We start from the raw sequence: 18829 nt of genomic DNA on the forward strand, positions 1-18829 counted from the left end.
TTGATAGCCTTTCACCAAGTGTATTGTAACAACAACAACAACAACAACAAACCTTCCCGAAGACTGTAATAAAGATATAAAATGAAACAATCCCTTCAGCTGGTTATGGCTAGTGTGGGGTTCCAACCTGCCTCTGGAGGTAGGCCCAAGAGATGACTTTGATGGCTCTTAGAGGAGGCTGCAAAGTTAAATGTTTTTAATCTTACCTCTATTCAGTATCTTGGCAAGACAGACTTGCTTCTTAAGAATTTTATGGCTTAAAAAAATTAGACCTTGACCTTTTACAGAACTCAACAAAGTTCCAGTGAACTGAATTCCACCAGGCTTTGGTTTGCTGGAGAATATCAGTGCAGCAGTCGGTCCCTTTTCTGTAAACTTTTGTTTGTTTCGGGCAGTGTTTGAAAATTTGAGAGAAAGGGTAACAAAAATGGCCATCAGCTAGATGATTGACATCTGAATTCCTAGTTTGGTTCTCTTTTCTGCTATGCCTCTTCAAAAGGACAGTGTGTGTGTGTATGTGCTATTTAGCACACACCGAGGGATAAGAGATAGAACGTGTATCTTCTGAAGCCAAACAGGCCTTGGTCAAATCTTTAACTGTGTGAGCTGAATAACCCTGGTTGTCTCAGTTTCTTTTGCTGTATCCAAGGTGGGTTGGCCTTTGCTTGCAAGGAGAGAGAGAGAGAGAGAGAGAGGGGGGGGGGGGCNCTGAAGTGATGTGGGAGTCAGAGGATGGATTGTGCTGGGATACTGAAAAACAGAGGTAACAAAAACAGTCACAATAACATTCAGGGTTGGGATAAAAAAAATCTGTGAGTTGTGATCCAGTTCAAATGCATAGCATTTCCATTTTAAGCTACGCAAAGCATTATGATGTGCATATTTTTAATGAGAGCTATTCTGAAATTTGAACTTTGAAAACAATCTCTATGATGAGTCATAGAGCAAATTTTGTATATGAGGATACCAGTGAGATCATATAGAATCTAATTTCTACAGCCTAGCAATATTTTCTTCTTCTTTTTTAAAAAGAAAACAATCTTTTTTTTTTCATTTTACCTACCAATCCCAGTTCCCACTCCCTCTCTTCCTCCCATTCCCTCCACCTACCCCCTCTACCCCCATCCACTTCTCAGAGAATACGGTAATGCACATTGCTTTGGGGGAAGGTCCAAGGCCCTCCCTACTATATCTAGGCTGAGCAAGGTATCCATTCAAGGAGAATAGGTTTCAAAAAAGCCAGCACAGCAGTCAGAATAAATCCTGGTTCCACTGCCAGTGGCCCACAGTCTGTCCCAGCCATAAGACACCCACATTCAGAAGGACTAGTTTGGACCTGTCCGGCTGGATTTGGTGAAGTTGGTGAGCTCCCATTAGCTCAGGAAGACTGTTTCAGTGGGTGTCCCCATCATGGTCTTGACCTCTTTGCTCATATTCTCACTCCTCCCATTCTTCAGCTGGACCTTAGGAGCTCAGGCTAGCATTTTTTTGGGGGGAGGGGCATCTATCTGTCTAGTCCCGAAGAAAAAAACAAAAAACCTATAATTTCTTTCTAGCAAGCTGCAATGAAAAGGTTTGTTTTCCTTTTTATATTGTATTTAGGACCCACTACCCAGTTTATTCTACTAACCCGAGGAATGCAGAATATGGATAATGCATGAACTACAAGGAAATGGTCTCTGTGTGCCGAAAGACTTAAAATTGAGATTTGCTCAGTACACTCAATTATTGGGAACTAGGTTCTGTACAAATATTAAGTTTCACTTCTATTGAGAGATAGAAGAAATAGTAGTATTTCCACGTTAGAAAGAGCTGGATTTTCCTAGCTGGTCAATTAATCTTGGATTGCTGACTATACATATTTTAAAGCCCACATCCTTTTGGGGTTTACATATGGGGAGAAGTTACAATTAGCTTGTAAAATTGCGGCTTTGTATTGCCAAAACTCATCAGTTCTTTCAAATAATTTTCCAGTAGAGAAATCAAGGAAATAATTTCCTCCCAGTCTTCTGAATTGCTGCTTCTAGAACTTTCCACTGCTTTGGGGTATTCAGTTTAGGAAAAAAAAAATAGTGATTTGTTAGCTCGTTAGAGAATTTTATTTGTGGTAGAGAAGATTGTCCTATTGAATTAAAAAATTCTGAGTCTTTTTATTTGCTTACTTGAGATGGTTCCTCAACACACACACACACATTCATACACACACACACACACACACACACACACACACCCATAGACACACATACACACACATCTTCTTTTGAGAAAAAATGATATTATTCCCAAGACACATACAAGTATACAAATGGTTAGAAAACTTTGAAAATAACTTTTAAGAACCCGGAGGCCCACCCAAACAACTCTAAATAGATATTGGGAGGCTAACAAAAAGTAGATTAACAGAGACATCGGTGTTAGAAAAAAATTAAAATTTTGCCATGTGCTTTCATTCATTCAAGTTGCAATTATTAAGCACCTATTGTGTGCCCAAACCCCAGCAAGTCAAGGAGAAGGCCCTGACCACACAGAGTTTACTTTCTGGGGATATTGTTCGTTAGGTTAAACATGGTGGCCTTGACCCTCAGGATTAATTCTTGCTGGTCCTTGCCAAGCCAACCAGGCTTTTCCTTCAGAAACCGGAGATGCTTTTGATGAATTGACCTGACAGTGCATGACACATCATATTTACTTGGGAGAATTTAATAACCCTAGAGAGTCCCCAAGGAAACATGAAAATTTCTGCATACCTTTATCCTAATGGGATCATAGTAACAGAATGTGTCCGTGAGGGTTTAGGGTTCTCACAGGCAGAGGTTCTGGAAAGGTCTTTATCTCTGTTGAACCTTCCACCTACATTCACCATGGAAAGAGAAATCAGAGCAACTGAAATCTGGAGTGGGGACGGAAAGGGATCTGTGGAAATGAATGCTTTCTCTGGGGAACGGGTGATTTGTTCCTCTAGGAGTGTAGTATTTACAATTTAAACATACATGTAAAAAGTAACAGCTGTGGACAAAGTGTGGCAGGAAGTATTGTATATGCTTGGGAATTATGGGAGGGAAAAGAGATAAAATGGGCTAGTTTCTAGAAGTTGTTCTTCGGTTGTCGTCCAACATCTGCCACGCTATCACCTGAGACTGTGTCAGAGATGCATATTTGAAGGACTCAGACCCAGCTGCTGGATCTCAAAATGCCAGCCTGTGTTTCCCTGAGGCCTCTCAGTGATTCTGCTGGCCTAGACTCCTGAGAACCACTGTTCTAAAACTGTGTGCAAATCAGTGCTTGGTTATTTGGCTCACTTTTATCAAATAGATGTTCTTATGGGGTGTACTGGGAGCTGTTGAACTTTATAATGTAACACATGGCATATTTCGTTTTGAATCTTCCTTTAAAATATCCTCGCAGTTAAAGGAAGCCAGGTTTTAAAGTTAATACCTAAAATAGGATCTATATCAATGAGATAATGTTATATTAAATTAGGTGAGGGTAAGTTGAAAAAAACATATGCATGACATTAATGTACTGTATGTAATTTTTGCTTTTATGTGAAGTGCTTTTGTTTTCAGGTGTGTTTTCCTTAATTTGTCAGATGAGGTGGCTAACTTACTGTTTCCTCATTTCAGTCTGTGGGTGTGCATCAAATACAGAAGTATTGAAATGATAGAACACTTAGAACCACACCTAGGAATTCACTTTACCTTTTGGGAAGTTTATAATTTATACTAAAATACAGTGACATTTTCATTTCTATGGGACAGAATTAGGCTTGATCTTGAGAAGTTATGGGGACAGGGAGAAGGCTCCCAGGCCTGACAACCTGAATTTGGTGTCCCGGACCCACATGGTGGAAGGAGAGAACCAACTCTCGGAAGTTATCCTCTAACTTCCTTATGTTTGTTGTTACTCCAGAGCCTTTATTCCCACTTCAAATATGTAAGTAATAAAATTTAAAAAAAAGCTTAGATCAATAGCTTGGAAGGATAGCATATACTTATGATTCCAACTGTCTAGAGGCTGAGGCAGGAAGATTATTGATTGGAGCTTGGAATCCACATTGAGATTGAAGCTAGCCTTGGCTAAGTAGTTGACCCTTGTGCCAAAACAATATCCACAGCAAATTAGAATCATAGAACACATTGTGTGTTTTTACTGCTTGTCTGTTCCTACCAGCCTGAGTTGGAAAACAATTACTTTGATGCTTACAGAAGTTATTAATTTTTGTTGTTTGTATAAATGGTGTGTGTGTGTGTGTGTGTGTATTGGCACACTTACATGCCAGGTGCATATGTGGAAAACAACTGTGTAGAAGTCAGTCCTCTCCTTTCAAGTTTATGTGGGTCCTGGGGGATCAAACTCAGGTTGTTAGGTTTATGTGGCAACTAACTTTAGCCACTGAGCCATCTCGACACCCCTACCTTGATGGTGACATGAAGGACTTCAGTTTTCTGGCTGGTGTGCCTATTTGCTACAGCACATCTCAATCCCTTCTCTGAAAGTTCCCTAGTTCTTTGGGCAGAGGTTTTAGGGTGCATTTGAATGTCCTCAGGAGCGAAGACACAGTGGTTCCTCCTCCTGTCTCGGACTCTGCCCCTAATAGCCATAGACAGCACGCTGTCCCTTACCCCAGTGTTTGGTAAGGGCAGCTCTCCTGCTCAGTGCCCAGGCCTTGTGTGTCTTCCATTCACAGACAACACTCGTTACAGATTATATAGATTATCAGATGCTCTCTTATGGGACAGACTTGCTGTGAAGGCACTAATACTTTTGACAGAAACAAGGTGAATCATGTACCAACTCTTTCCTTATGAAATGATGGCTTAGAAATGGCATCACTGGTGTCCCGAGCTCTTTAAGCCCTTCTTACAGCTTCTTTCTTTAAGAATCCAGATCTCGCTTTTATGGGAGAAGTGGATTGCTCATTCCATTTCTCTTATTCCTTGGTTCCCACTTCTTTTTCTAGTCACCCGCCTATTAAGTGATAAAGCTCACTCCCTCCCTATTAATATAAAAACGATGCAGGCTGCTTGGGGAGGAGTCATCGTAGGGTCAGCTTCAGGGTCTTTGGTCCTGCGCAGTCATGCAGCGTCCTGAGAAGGGTCTCAGCACTGGTTAATGCTGTCTTGAAATCTGCGGTAACTTTTGAACAAGGGGCCTGCCCTTCCCTTTTTGCCCTGGGCTCCTGCAGTCAGGCAGCTAATCCAGACTGCTACCCTGCCTCAGCCGAGATGCAGGCTTTGAACTTCACTTTAGGGATGGTTCACCGAACAGTGTCTCCCTTCTGGATTAGTTCTTGAGATTACCATTAATAAAACAGGAGTTCTCCTTAAAGCATGTCCCAATCTCTGGAGATGAGAGATAATGATATTTTTATAGGACTAGCAAAGCATATGAGAATCCTGCAATAGTTTACTATGGCTCATTCATTTTAGATACCAAGTCAAGTTTAAAATGTTTTTAGTAATAGCCTCTCTAGCATACAGGTTAATAGTGTATTGTTTTAAAATTAAAATTTAAAGTGAACATACAAAATAACGGGTTTCATTTTGGCATTTTTATACATGTATGTCGTTAACTCTCATTTGTCCTCTCCCATCATTAGGAGACAAATTAAAAGCTGGGTATAGCGGCACACATCTGAAATCCCAGCACTTGGGAGAATGAGGCAAGAGTTTTGAGTTCCAGGCCAGCCTGGGCTATGTAAGAAGACCGTGTTTCATTTATCACACGGGCAAACACTAAGCACAAGGCTGTGGAAATGGAATAAGACTAATCCTTGTTTTCTAAGAGCTCAAAATAGCAAATAACCAGGGCAAATTTATCAGGGGGCGGGAGGGGAATGGCTGCAGGAAGACGGAGTACAGGGCATCATAAATATTATTTAATAGCCTTAGAGAGGTATATGGAGGGGCTTGGTGTCTAGAGAAGACATTGAGAAAGTACTTTAGACTTCCAGTCACGGTAGCTGGGGAGACTGGCTTTTTGATTTAACTTTACTACGGTTTTCTTCCCTCCTCTTGTGTTTTTAGCCTCAGCCCCTCAGTCAGATGAAGGCTCCGACATCGATTCTGAACCCGACCTACCACTGAAGAGGAAGCAGCGCAGAAGTCGGACCACCTTCACGGCCGAGCAGCTGGAGGAGCTGGAGCGCGCTTTCGAGAGAACCCACTACCCAGACATCTACACCAGGGAGGAGCTGGCCCAGCGGGCGAAGCTTACAGAAGCCCGAGTACAGGTACTGATGCCCAAACACTGGAGACATCTAGGAAGACACCCCCACCACCGTGGGGAGGGGGGTCTCCTCTTGGGAAATATTTTTTGTTATTGTTTTGGTGGTGAAGTTTCACTAAGTACCAGGCTGGTGTGGGCTCATAAGCCTACTGCCTCAGCCTCCTGAGTACTGTGCTTATGGATGTACAACACCCAGCTGAAAAGTGTTTGAAACCAAGAAAACCACATTAGCAATAGTGCTTAGTGAATGCACATCTGTAGGCTTTGGTTATTGCTATGAAAGTTACGTTTATGACACACACAAGTTCATTTCATTTTGTGCATCCCAATGGTGTACCAGAAACTGTATGGCTGCTGCGGGTGGTTCCCAGATTAATAGCAAACATATTTTGAGTGGTCAGTTTGCACCAGGAACTATATTAAATCTTGTATTTCACATGGGTTAACTCATGAATTATCACTAAAACCCTTGGCTGGCATAGTTACTATCCCCAATTGATAAATAAGGAAATAGAAACTTCAGCTTGTTAAAGAATTATCTAAGCTAATATTGCTCCCTGATAGTATAGAAACCTCTGGATTCCACGTGCTTTGTCTGTAGCCTTTCTATTAGGAAAATGTGGAAAGTGCATACGGTCGTCATTTCATTTACAGATTGTAGATGCTGGAAGCAATTATATTACTTTAACAATGTAATTATGATATCTGATTTTGGTTGTCAATTTGACACACCTAGGCAAGAGAAAGTGTCCCATTGAGGAATTGCCTCCATCAGATTGGCCTATGGTCTGTGGGGCATTTTCTTTGATTGCTGATTGCTGTAGGAGAGTCTAGTCACTGTGGGTGGTACCACCTCTAGGTACCATCCTTAGGTGGTCTAAGAGTGTTCAAGAAAACAGGTTGAGCATGAGCCAGAGGAATCAATCAGTAAGCAAGATTCCTCCATAGTCTCTGCTGTGGCCCCTGCCTCCACATTCATGTCTTGGCTCCCTTAGGCAGATGTTGAACTGTAAAGCATAAAATGAAATAAATCCTTTCCTCCCCAAGTTGCTTTTGATCGTATTTATCACGGCAACAGAAAAAAAAAAAAAAACTAGGTCAATCAGGTTTGCTTCTCTTTTACCTTTTTACATGACTGTGTATGTGGTGTGTGTGTGTGTATGTGTGTGTATGTGGTGTGTTTGTGTGTGTGGACTTTGTGCGTAGTGTGTGTATGTGGTGTGTGATTTGTGTATCTTGTACGCACATATGTGGTGTATGTATGGGGTGTATGCGTGGTTTATGTGTAGTGTGTGTGTTCCATGTGGAGGTCAGAGAACAACTTGTGGGAGTCAGTTTATCCTTCCTTAACACGGCTTCTAGGGATTGAACTCCGATCAAGCTTGGTTTCACGCATCTTTAACCAGCCGAGTTCAGCCCTTCTGAACTCTTAGGAGGACTCCTAGAAAAGGCTATTTAAGTTAACATGTCTCTCTCGAGTGTACAATAATGTTCTCTTAACCAGTGGTGCACTTTGACTTCAAGTTTTGGGCACATTGCACAAGACTAAGGGATTCCCAGCACCCTTTGCTGTCCCAGAAATTGACTTTCTCTATCTGGAAATGCCACATGACACACCAGCATTTCATAATCGAAGTCAGGCTGGTACTTTGGCAGGGAGCTACTCAGTTGTTGATGTGGTCCCTTATCAACACTTTTACCTGTCCATCACATGACCTTGTCTTGTCTATTGATACAGCTTCTTCCAGCTGTAGAGTCTAGGGAGAAAAATGGCTTTATTCAGCCTTCTGTGTGATCTGTCGTACCAGAACAGTCAAGAGGTGAAGGAGAGGGACTATCAGTTCCCTCCAGGAGAGAATAATGAACACCATATGAATAACCACAAACAAATGGGCAGAGCAGATGTGTCAAGTGTCGTCAGGATTGCATCATGTGGGTGGAGAAAAAGAAAAGTTGAAATTTTGGAGCAAAATGTTGGCCAAATATTTATTGGTCGGAGACGGGGAGGGGAGCACTCATCCACGGCAGAACAAAGGGACAAGCTGGAAGTGCCTGGGTTCTGTGAGATGACCACTCGGTTTTCCACCCAGGCATTCTGGAGAGATCAGGAACGAGTTCTTTTCTGGTTGGAGTACGGAAAGGATGTGCAGAGAGAGGCACAGGACATCTTGTGAAAGCTTAGATATGATGCTACCTGGCTCACATTTGTAAAGAGCACTGGGAATGTGGTAAGGAATAGATCATGGCGCTGGCAAAGATGGGATGATGGCGAAAGGGTTCTGAGGTCGCAGGTAGGCAGCTGTTGTGTAAACAGGAGGTAGGATGGAAGGGTGAGGAGAAAGGGCCACAGACATGCCAGGCTTCTCAAGACTGATTATTTAACATTGGAAGTATTGAGGTGGGGAGATTGCTCAGTGGTTAAGGCACTTGCTGAGCAAGCATGAGGCCCACAGCCAGGATCCCCAGAACTCAAGTAGATGCTCTTGGGCATGGCGGCATGTCTGTAATTCCAGCCTCAGAGGGAAGAGACAGGGCATCACCAGAGAAAGCTGGCTAGCCTCAGACTAGCCCTGTTGGCCAGCTTTGGGTTCAACTGTAAGACTCTGCTCCAAGGGATAAGGTGGAAGAGATTGAAACTGATTCCCAACATCAGTCTTCAACTTTCACGTGTGCACGAACATAAATTCTTATCCATGTGAACACACACACACACACACACACACACACACACACACACACTGAACAAAAATGGGACAGTTGAATTTGTCTACCCATTTCATTGGGACAGAGTGCTCCGCTTCTCACAGGACAGAAACCATCTTCTTTAGCCATGGACCAGGATGCTTTTCCTCTGCATCCCAGTGGACTGGGTTGAGGGCATCAATAGTTCTCATATGCTGTAATACTGTAACCACAGGTATAGCATCTATCTTGCTTCTGTTAGAGTTCAGTGAGTGCCCAGTTTAAACGCAAGGTGAGGTCCAATGATTTCCCATTGAATGTCCACTCTATTTCCACTCTTAGTTCTTGTACTTCATGGCTGGCCCAGCTGATGTACTGAAAGGCTGGTCCATAATCAGTTCTGAATGCAGTGTGAATAAAAACTAAACTTCAGAACGATGAGACAAAGAAAGAGTGAGAATCTGAAAATCCTCACTCTCTTATTCTTGCCTTCATCAAAAATGAAGGAGGGGACAGAATGCGTTTCAAACCCACATGGCTTGCACAGTCCCCAACATTCTCGTCTGGCTCAGTGGAGGCCAGAGCACAATAATAACAGCCTATTAACTTTCAGAGGACATGGGATCAAACCAATAAAGAGCGGTTTATATTTTTCTATATGGTTACCTCCCCGCGAAAGCAGGGCCCTCATTAATGTAACAGCTGTCTTAATGTGGCTTTAACCCGGTGACTCTTTACATTCCGTATGGCTTCTTTAGCTCCCTTGAGACACATCATGTCTTGCACCGGGCTATGATCTACAGCCTAACAAATTCCCTAGAACAGCCAGCACATGGATCTTTTACTTAACCCAGCAGGAAAAAGAAGAGGGCAGTTAATCACTGATTAAAATGCCAGCCGAAAATGCTGGGGTCCTTGGGAAGAGCTGGGAAAGCAGTAGCTAAATCAACTCACTTTGAATGATAGCCAGAGAGTGTGAGTTACTTTAATTTGGGGGCACCTGGGAAAAACCAAACCTCAAACCCTCAAAGCCCAAACCATGTCTACATTCCACGTTTTACCCCTCAGAGGAAAAATATTTCCAGTCTCTTCTGGATGGAGATGAAACTAAAGCCATAATAACTTGTGCCTTCGTCAGCGTTGCGTAGAAATTTGTTTGGACACTTCTGTTTCTCGATGCCAAATCTGAGTGTGCAGCAAGCTAAGGTTCTCTATTGTGCAGCAAAGGATCCATCTAGAAAGAGTGTCAAAAGAAGAGGAAGAAAGAAAGAGAAATCAGAAAAAGAAAAGAGACAGAGACAGACTAGTTGCTGAATTCTTTGGGTAGCTACTCAAAAGCAAACAACGGGAGCATGAAGGTTCTATCGAGACAGAATTACTTGCAGATATTTGTGGCATGCCAACGTTTTAGTATTTCATTTCAGAATGAAGTAGGCGAGTTTCTTACTGTCAAGAGGAAAGAAGACACAAAGAACAGCTACCTGTGGAAACAGCATTTGGTCACGACATAGGAAGAGCAGCTTTTGGTTCCAGTTTTCGAAGATGTTTTGTTGAGCGTGGATTAGTTTTATCTATTTAAGTATGGGGTGATTATATCAGGTGAATCTCACCCTGGTTTCAAGGATCTCCATGGTAATCATAAGTAGATTTCAGGAGATCTGGGCAACATACGATGTGTGTGCACGTGAGCATGTGTGTATGCGTGTATGTGTGTGTGTGTCTGTCTGTCTCTCTGCGTGTGTCTGTGTGTGTATACACATGTGTCTATCTGTACAAGTTTTAACTAAAGGCAGTGTCTCTGGTTTTAATATTTTCAAACATTAGCTCTCCTCTATCGCAGAAACTGAAAGTTACTGGGGGGACTTGGAGAGATGGCTATGAACACTTGGTACCCATGCAGAGGACCCTGGTGCAATTCTCAGCACCTACATGGCAACTCACAACCATCTATAACACCAGTCCCAGGAGATTTAGTGCTCTCTTTTGGCTTCCTTTGGCACCAGGCATACACCGGCAGGCAAAACACCATACACATAAATAAAAAAAAAATAAGAAAAAGGAAAACAATTCTATTAGGTGGCACGATCTCTCAAGTTGTTCTGTACTAGAAATATGGGGTTCTCAGGAAAGCCCAAAGGAGTCTTAAAGTTACTTGACATACCTCTACCGTTTAGAAGGAAGGATAGGTATAGAAAACCCTGACTCCAGAATGGAAGGAAATGATGGTCACCTGCCACTCTCCACCCCACCTTGCTCTTGATGTTTCAGGATGTTTCAGGATGACTGGGCTTGCGCGTGTCCATGGACCTGTGGCACATGTGAGAATATGGCTGTCCTCCTCCTCTGCCTGTTCTCCCTCCACCCATAGCCTAAAGCTGGGGAGCAGCACTGATGGGAGGGAGGCTGGGGAGAGCAGGGGAGAGCAGGGCAGCGGAAGAGGAAGGAGATGGGGATGAATGAGAGAGTCTGGAGGAACCAGCAATAAGTGCTGAGGTTACCTACTTGGCTTGCAGCAACTCTCCTTGACATGGTAGCAGCACAAGTCACAGAAGCTAGCTTTCAGCCTTTTACAACCCTGTGGCACTGCCTTTCAAAGGATGGGGTATTATGCTTTCCTTCCCATTTGTCAAATTCCATTTGAAATAACCCATCTGGAACAATGTAGGTTACACTGCCTTTGAGGACAATCCAAAAATGTGAACAAGTAATTTATTGATGGGTAAAATTAGGCTCACACCATGGTACAATTAGCACTAATCCATGAAACTTGGAAGCAAATTTGACCTAAGCCACCATTCAAGTCAAACTGGCTCTCAATTATTTGAGGTGTTCTGTGGGCACTTCTCTGTTTACTCATTGGCACAAAAGGCTTTGGCTGCTGACTGCAGAGGAAAGGACAGCAAGCCAGGCTTTAATTAGGTTTTCTCAGAAGCGCCCATGTGAGCCTTTAATTTAGCAGGAGCATTTAATATCTCCTAAGCACCCTTGTAAGTGCTTTGCCTTATTGTCCTCTTAAATTATTTCAACAGTGTCCTACAGAAGTTCTATGCATCTCTCATTTAGCAAAGGAGAGGTCAGAACTCCCCAAACACTGAGCAAAGTGGTCAAGGTCAAAGTGGTGTCAAGTGGGGAGCTAGGGCTTGACTTTTGACTGGCCTAGTGGTGTACAAAGCTTTCCTGCATTTTCCCTGTGGAAGTACTAATTCCCCCACCTTAAGTTATTCAGGGTTGAGTTGGAACAAGTTGGTCACTTTCCTCAGGGAGGGAAATTTAAAAAACAAAACAAAACTATCTTTTCTCATTTTACATAGGAATCCCAGTCCCCACTCTTCCTGCCCCCATTCCCTCCACCTCCTCTGCACCCCATCCACTCCTCAGAGAAGGAAAAGCTTCCCATGGGCAGTCAACAAAGTCTAGCACATTGTTTTGAGCAAGGACCAAGGTTCTTCATGAAGGGAAATTTTATGAAAATTTTATTCTTATTTTGAAACCCGTTATCCTTTTCCTCTCATGGTTATCAGGATGTTATAGAGAACTTTCAATGGTTTGAATTTTACCATTCAATGGTTGGATATTATTTATTATTTATTATATTGTGGAAATGCACATGAAGATCATTTTTAAAGAAGTATAGCTATATTTTATTGGCGGACTCCATGGCAAGATAAAAAAAAAGGCTTGGGACAGGTAAAAATGAGCCAGGGGGGTATACTTAATGTATTTGATATTACACAGACAACCACGGGCAATTCATTATATATGATAGTAGACTATCCAGTAATGGAAGTCTCTTTCCCTCACTTGCTTAGCTTGTTAGCAGTTATGGGAAAGCCAGAAGAGGTGACTTGGAGAGAGTAAAGTTACATGGACTCCTAGATCACAGAATTACACTTAACAGATAGAGAGCTGACTTTGAAAACCTTATTCTTTCTACCTTATTGGCAAAGACCTTCTTAGAACAGCAAGAGCCAGTTTGTTTCTGCTGCTATAGTTACTCTTTTCAAAATATGGAGAAATTTCTTCAAAAACATATATTTTTTAAATGTGTGTGAGTGTTTTGACTGCATGAATGTCTGTGTACCACACGAGTATCTAGTGCAAGAGGAGCCCAGAAAGGGGATTCTTATTCCCTACAACTGGAGCTGGAGGTGGTTGTGAGCCATTATGTGGGTACTGGGGATTTAAACCCAGGTCTTCTGGTGCTCTTAACTGCTTAGCCACCCCTTCAGCCCCTAAGAAGGAGACATTTCTAACCACTGTAACCAAGTCATAAATTCTCTCGACCTGTTGGAACCATCCTGGATTATGTATTCACAGTAGATTATGTGTCGATTGCCTGTTAAGAATTGATAATTCACTGCTGAGTTATGGAAGGCGCCCGCCCGAGTAGTGGGATTACTTTTCTCCTTCAGTTATGTATAGGGTGATGACAACATTCCAGTATCCCATGCTCGCTCTGTCGGCAAAGGTATTGAAAACAAAGGTCATTTCAAGGGCAACTTCTTTTTCCTGCTGGAAATTAAAGATGCTGCCTGAGTTTCAAAACACGAGGCAAAGACTGAGTACTGTTTTCAGCATTAGTCTGTTTTCCCTTTAAGTGATCTGTCTGGCAGGCATGGGTGGGTTGAGAAGCACAGAAGTTAGCATTGGCTGGATCATTAAAAACCTCTAAATAAACGCCCAGAGGAGACAGGCAGGCCGGTCTTCACTTTTTTCAGTCTAGGTTTTTCTCTCCATACATAGGGAGCCTCAGCTTAAATATTAGGATTATTTCCTTTGGGAATCCCGAACTTCCGGTTGAAGGTTTGTTTTTCTGTAAAGCTTTGCTTCTCAACTATTTTTCTTGACTTTTTTTTTATATAATGCTTGAGTTTCAACCTGAGACATTTTTGGTCTAGGAAAATTCTTTATCATTGAGGTATACATCTACATCTAGCTCCTTCCTGTCATTTTTTTAATCGTAGCTATAACAGGTACTATGCAATAAACATTTAAAAATAACCCCTGGTGGGCTTGTTCTATACCTCCAGTAATTACTAGTGTCAGTTTGGAAACATAAAATGAGCGCAAACTTCAAATCCATAGCCACTTAGTTTTGTTTGGATTCTGTCTTTTGAAGGTAATTGTGGAAAGTGATGATAATTGTTCATCATTACTTGGGCAAAGATGACCCTTCCTTCCTTCCTTCCTTCCTTCCTTCCTTCCTTCCTTCCTTCCTTCCTTCCTTCCTTCCTTCCTTGCTCTTTTTTGTTGTGTGTGTGTGTGTTTTTCAATACAGGGTTTCTCTGTGTAACAGTTTTGACTGTCCTGTAACTCACTTTGTAGACCAAGCTGGATTTGAACTCATAGAGATCCACCTGCCTCTGCCTCTTGAGAGCTGGGATTAAAGGCATGTGCCACCATGCCTGGCTTTAGACCTCTACTTTTTGACATTGGTCTATGACATTGGTAGAATACTCTTTGATGCGGTGGAATGCTGAGCTTCGTGGGAGCTCAGGCATAGCCAGCCCTGGTCAATCCAAGCTGGTTAATTAATCTGAAGGTTCTAGAAGGCAGAGGGTAGAGGATTGAACAGCCTGCTTCAGCAATAGCCAAGCACAGGGTTCTGAGTGCCTCATGGAGGGGTGCACCGGAATTCAGAATGGTGACCACGTGAATGAAATCGCCTCAGGGCATCTCTAGGAGTTCATTTCTCCCAGTATAGCATGGAAATTTGGAACTCTGTGGCATGTAGTTGATTTTAACTTCCAGAAGGGTCTTTTGAACTTGTCGCTTTATCATGTAATGTTTGGTAGGGTATATGGTATATGATAGGGTAAGTACCTTCAGGCATGAATTCTCACCCCTAGACTCTTCCACTAACATGGATGATGCCAAGCCCTTCCTTGGTTTTCTTCCCATGATGCCTCTGGGAGTCATTAATAGCTTTGACTTGCAGGGAGAAAACACAACCAAATGCCAGCTTGAAATAGAGCATTCATGGTACCATTATACCAGGTGGCAATTTATCAAGCCAAGTGATCCTCTGATTCAATTATTTATCCACATGGGAAAATACTAGATAACATTATTTTCTCCTTGGAAACATAAGGGGTATGAAAAGGTAATATTTGGGGCTGGTGAGAAGGCTCAGTGGACAAAGGTGCTTGCCACCAAGCATGATGACCTGAGCTCAAACCCTGGTGCATACAGTGGAGGGAATGGACTCTTGCAAGCTATCTCCTAATTACATTCTAGGCAAGGGCATTCCCTGCTGAATTCTCTTTCCTTAGCCAGGCTTGCTCACATCTTTCTACTCTCTACTGTGACCTTTATCTAGAAGGATAATCCTTGTGATAATTACATCCAACTTTTAAAATGCTTTTAAAATGAGCAGAAATTTTGTCCCCACTCTGAAGTCTTCCTGATTCCCTGACTTCCTAACACAGAGCTTCAGTGTCCTGTGAGCAATTCTTCTGGGCTCTGTGAAGAAGGCCGCCTGAACGTGACCTCCTTATTGCATCCCTTCCAATCCCTTCAGCCTCAAATGCGATGTGCTTTTTTGTGTTAAGTTTCGGAGAACTTTCTATACAAATGCTAAAAGTATTACTTTTGATTAATAGGGGTCTCTTTTTGTGGTATGGTAAATATTATGTGTACACCCTGAAAAATCTACTCCAAGTTTTACATTTTTTTTTTTTTTTTTGAGGCAGGGTTTCTCTGTGTAACAGTCCTGGCTGTCTTAGAACTGGCTTTCTAGACTAGGCTGGCCTCAAACTCACTGAGATCTGCCTGCCTATACCTCCCAAGTGCTGGGATTAGAGGTGTGCGCCACCACTGCCTGGTAGTTTTACATCTTTCTTACACAGATTTAAATCATAGTTGGTCAACATCTTGAAGTATAGTAAAACTCTGTTTAACACCATTCAACATGTTAGATATTCAATTTTATTTCTGGTTGATATCTTTTCCTCTTCTCCATCAACACACAAGAAGACTGGAGCTTTGAATTACTGGAAGACAAATTATTTTCCAACAGATTTTTTCTGAACATAGGTAATTAGTACAGTGTTCCACACAGATTATTACATTGCATAAACACCGGCACCAAAAGAAACTAATTCCATTGCAAATGCTGCCTTTCTTCTTTGAAACTCTTCATCAGCATCCATTCTAATTGAGATCAGAGTGATGGTTCAGACTTTGAAGAAAGGTGGTTCTACTTGCATGAAGTCCTGTTTAATTCATGTGACAATCTAGAACAGTGGTTCTCAGCATGTGGGTCATGACTGCTTTGGGGGTCAAACAACCCTTTCCTAGGGTTTACCTTAGACCATTGGATAGCACAGATATTTACATTAAGATCATAACAGTAGAAAAATTACAGTTATGAAGTAGCAATGAAAGTAATTTTATGTGTGGGGGTGTCCCACACCGTAAGGAACCGTATTAAAGGACTGCAGCATTAGGAAGGTTGAGAACCACTAACTAGGACCTATACTTACACTGATTATAGACATACAGAAATAGACTGATATGAACACAAAGCCTAAGGCGTGGTGTCTGTAATTGGCAAGGTCAAACTTAGGACACTTGCCATATGTGTGACTGTTGGTGTGTGGGGGTGTCCAAGTGACTCAAGATTTCCTGGAAGGCTGTGAGATGAGGGCAAATGACATTGATGACAGCTGTAAAGAATGCATACTGTTGTGACCCTGCCTACCAGGACTTGCCCAGGGTCCTTATCAGCTTTACTGATGCAAGTCCACACAGGATCCCTGCAGTCCCCTTCCTGACCCCTGATATTTAACTTTCCTTTCACCCCAACATACTAGAGAAGACAGAGGACTCTTGCTTCTATTTGCCCTGTCAGTAGGGGCCTTTAATCTGTTTTAGCATGAAAAATTCATTAAGAATGTACTATTATTTCATCAGTGAAATCCTCAAATTTTAAATTAAATCCATAGGTATGGTTTAGCAACCGCCGTGCAAGATGGAGGAAGCAAGCTGGGGCCAATCAACTGATGGCTTTCAACCATCTCATTCCGGGGGGATTCCCTCCCACCGCCATGCCAACCCTGCCAACATACCAGCTGTCGGAGACCTCTTACCAGCCCACGTCTATTCCACAAGGTATCAGAAGAAAAACAGAGTGATAAGGATGGAACTCCCAATAGCTTCCCATTGGCTGTTTCCCACAGTGATTTCTGCCTGTGATTCTGAGAGTGACGCTGTTAGTGTGCCTATCATCTGACATCAGCTGTCCTTATACATACCTGCCTTGTCTCAGAAGTAGTTTGAGCTATATTTGATGCTCTTCAGATAAAACGTGCTATGCTGTAACACTATTTCCATGTTTAAAAACAACGCAACTTTCCCAAACATACATGGGATTCTCCACATCCCCCCTCTTTTGTTAAAACCTGAGCACTGTATTTATATTGCTAATTGCATTCAACTGAGGATCTAGGATTATAACTAGTTGCAATAATAATTCAGAGAATGTGAGTGTTGGTAAAAAATTATAATTTGTTAGGGCAAGAGGGAAGTGGAGTCACGTTAAATTGTAAGACTATTGTTTTGGGGTTGTGAAAGTGTGTTCCCAACAGTTGGAACTCTGATGATCTATTCATGCATTGTGTTCACTACCCAAATTGGCTTGTTAGTGTTGCCAGTGTGGTATCTGAGAGTATCTGGGTATCTAGATGAGTGTGACCTGGGAGTTTCTACACAGTCATGAGCTTGAAGACATGCCACAATAGACGTTAACTGTATTTGTTGTGTGATTTCACAACTGAGCTGTAAGAAATGCACTTGGAGTTCTCACAGTATCTGATCAAATGGGTAACTCATATTGGGAACTTTCGCGTTGAACTCGCTCCGCTTGTCTACCAGAGAGCATCATGGTTGATCCTCTTCTTCGTTTCAGCTGTGTCAGATCCCAGCAGCACCGTTCATAGACCTCAGCCGCTTCCTCCGAGCACCGTCCACCAAAGCACAATTCCTTCGAACCCAGACAGCAGCTCTGCCTACTGCCTCCCCAGCACCAGGCACGGATTTTCAAGCTATACAGACAGCTTTGTGCCTCCGTCGGGGCCCTCCAACCCCATGAACCCCGCCATTGGCAATGGCCTTTCACCTCAGGTCAGTCCTGTGTTTCTAGACAGATGATTTGCCGTTACCAGAACCAAATAGTCAATTCCCCGAGGCAGGGCTATAATGAATTGCCAAATGTAAACCATAATGTATTCTTTATACAAGCCACATGATTTCAGTTTTCGAGTTTCCTTTCTTTCTTCCCTTTCTACTGGAGGCTTCAAAAGTTGTAGCTTAGACTTAAAATTCAAGTGACTTCTAATGCAATCATGGGGACGCTGTGTTTATACTTAGTTGTCCAGGCGTTTGTCCTATGTCTTGCCTGTCCTTAGCTCTGAGCTTTGGTGGAAAGCCTTACAGACTTGACTTGCCAGGGTTTCTTTTCTTTTGGTTTTTGTTTGTTTGTCTGTTTCAAATGATATTTGGTCAGTTGACAGAATTTTGAGGAAAAACCCTCATCAGAAAACACCAAAGCTCTGACAATTGGAGAGGAAGCAGTAGGTAGAGGGAAGGGGAAGTAAAGAGGATGAGGGGGAGGGGAAAAGGCAAAGAGGGGGTGGGAGAGTAGAAGAGGGAGGAGGAAAGGAAGAAAGAAAGGGAGAAGGAAGGAGGCAGCGAGGGAGGGAGGGAAGGAGGGAGAGAAAGAGAGAGAGGGAAGAGAGAGAGGGAAAGAGAGAGGGGGGAGAGGGAGAGAGAGAGACCCAGCTGAGGACTGCAGAACCTGGAATGAATGAGTTATAAGAACACAAATTAGGGAAATTGCTAGTCTTTGGGTCTGTATAAATATTTGGACGTTGTAATTGTTTTTGTAATTTGCATTGGACTATGAGTTTTTCTTGAAGGG

At 42.5% G+C, this 18829-nt stretch overlaps 1 protein-coding gene across 2 annotated transcripts in view; it reads left to right on the forward strand.

The window, feature by feature from the left end:
* The window catches only part of Pax3 (paired box 3), a 94154-nt gene that overhangs the window by 57721 nt on the left and 17604 nt on the right, over window positions 1–18829 (forward strand). For both annotated transcript variants that reach the window (XM_050161064.1, XM_050161065.1), the window contains exons 5-7: window positions 6027–6232; window positions 16857–17022; window positions 17819–18033. In XM_050161064.1, coding sequence (XP_050017021.1) covers window positions 6027–6232; window positions 16857–17022; window positions 17819–18033 — 587 coding nt within the window. The remainder of the gene's footprint in view (window positions 1–6026; window positions 6233–16856; window positions 17023–17818; window positions 18034–18829) is intronic.

Source organism: Alexandromys fortis, unplaced genomic scaffold (assembly GCF_014885135.2).
Source record: "Alexandromys fortis isolate MF-2015 unplaced genomic scaffold, M_Fortis_MF-2015_v1.1 scaffold_98, whole genome shotgun sequence".
Taxonomy (NCBI): Eukaryota; Metazoa; Chordata; class Mammalia; order Rodentia; family Cricetidae; genus Alexandromys; species Alexandromys fortis.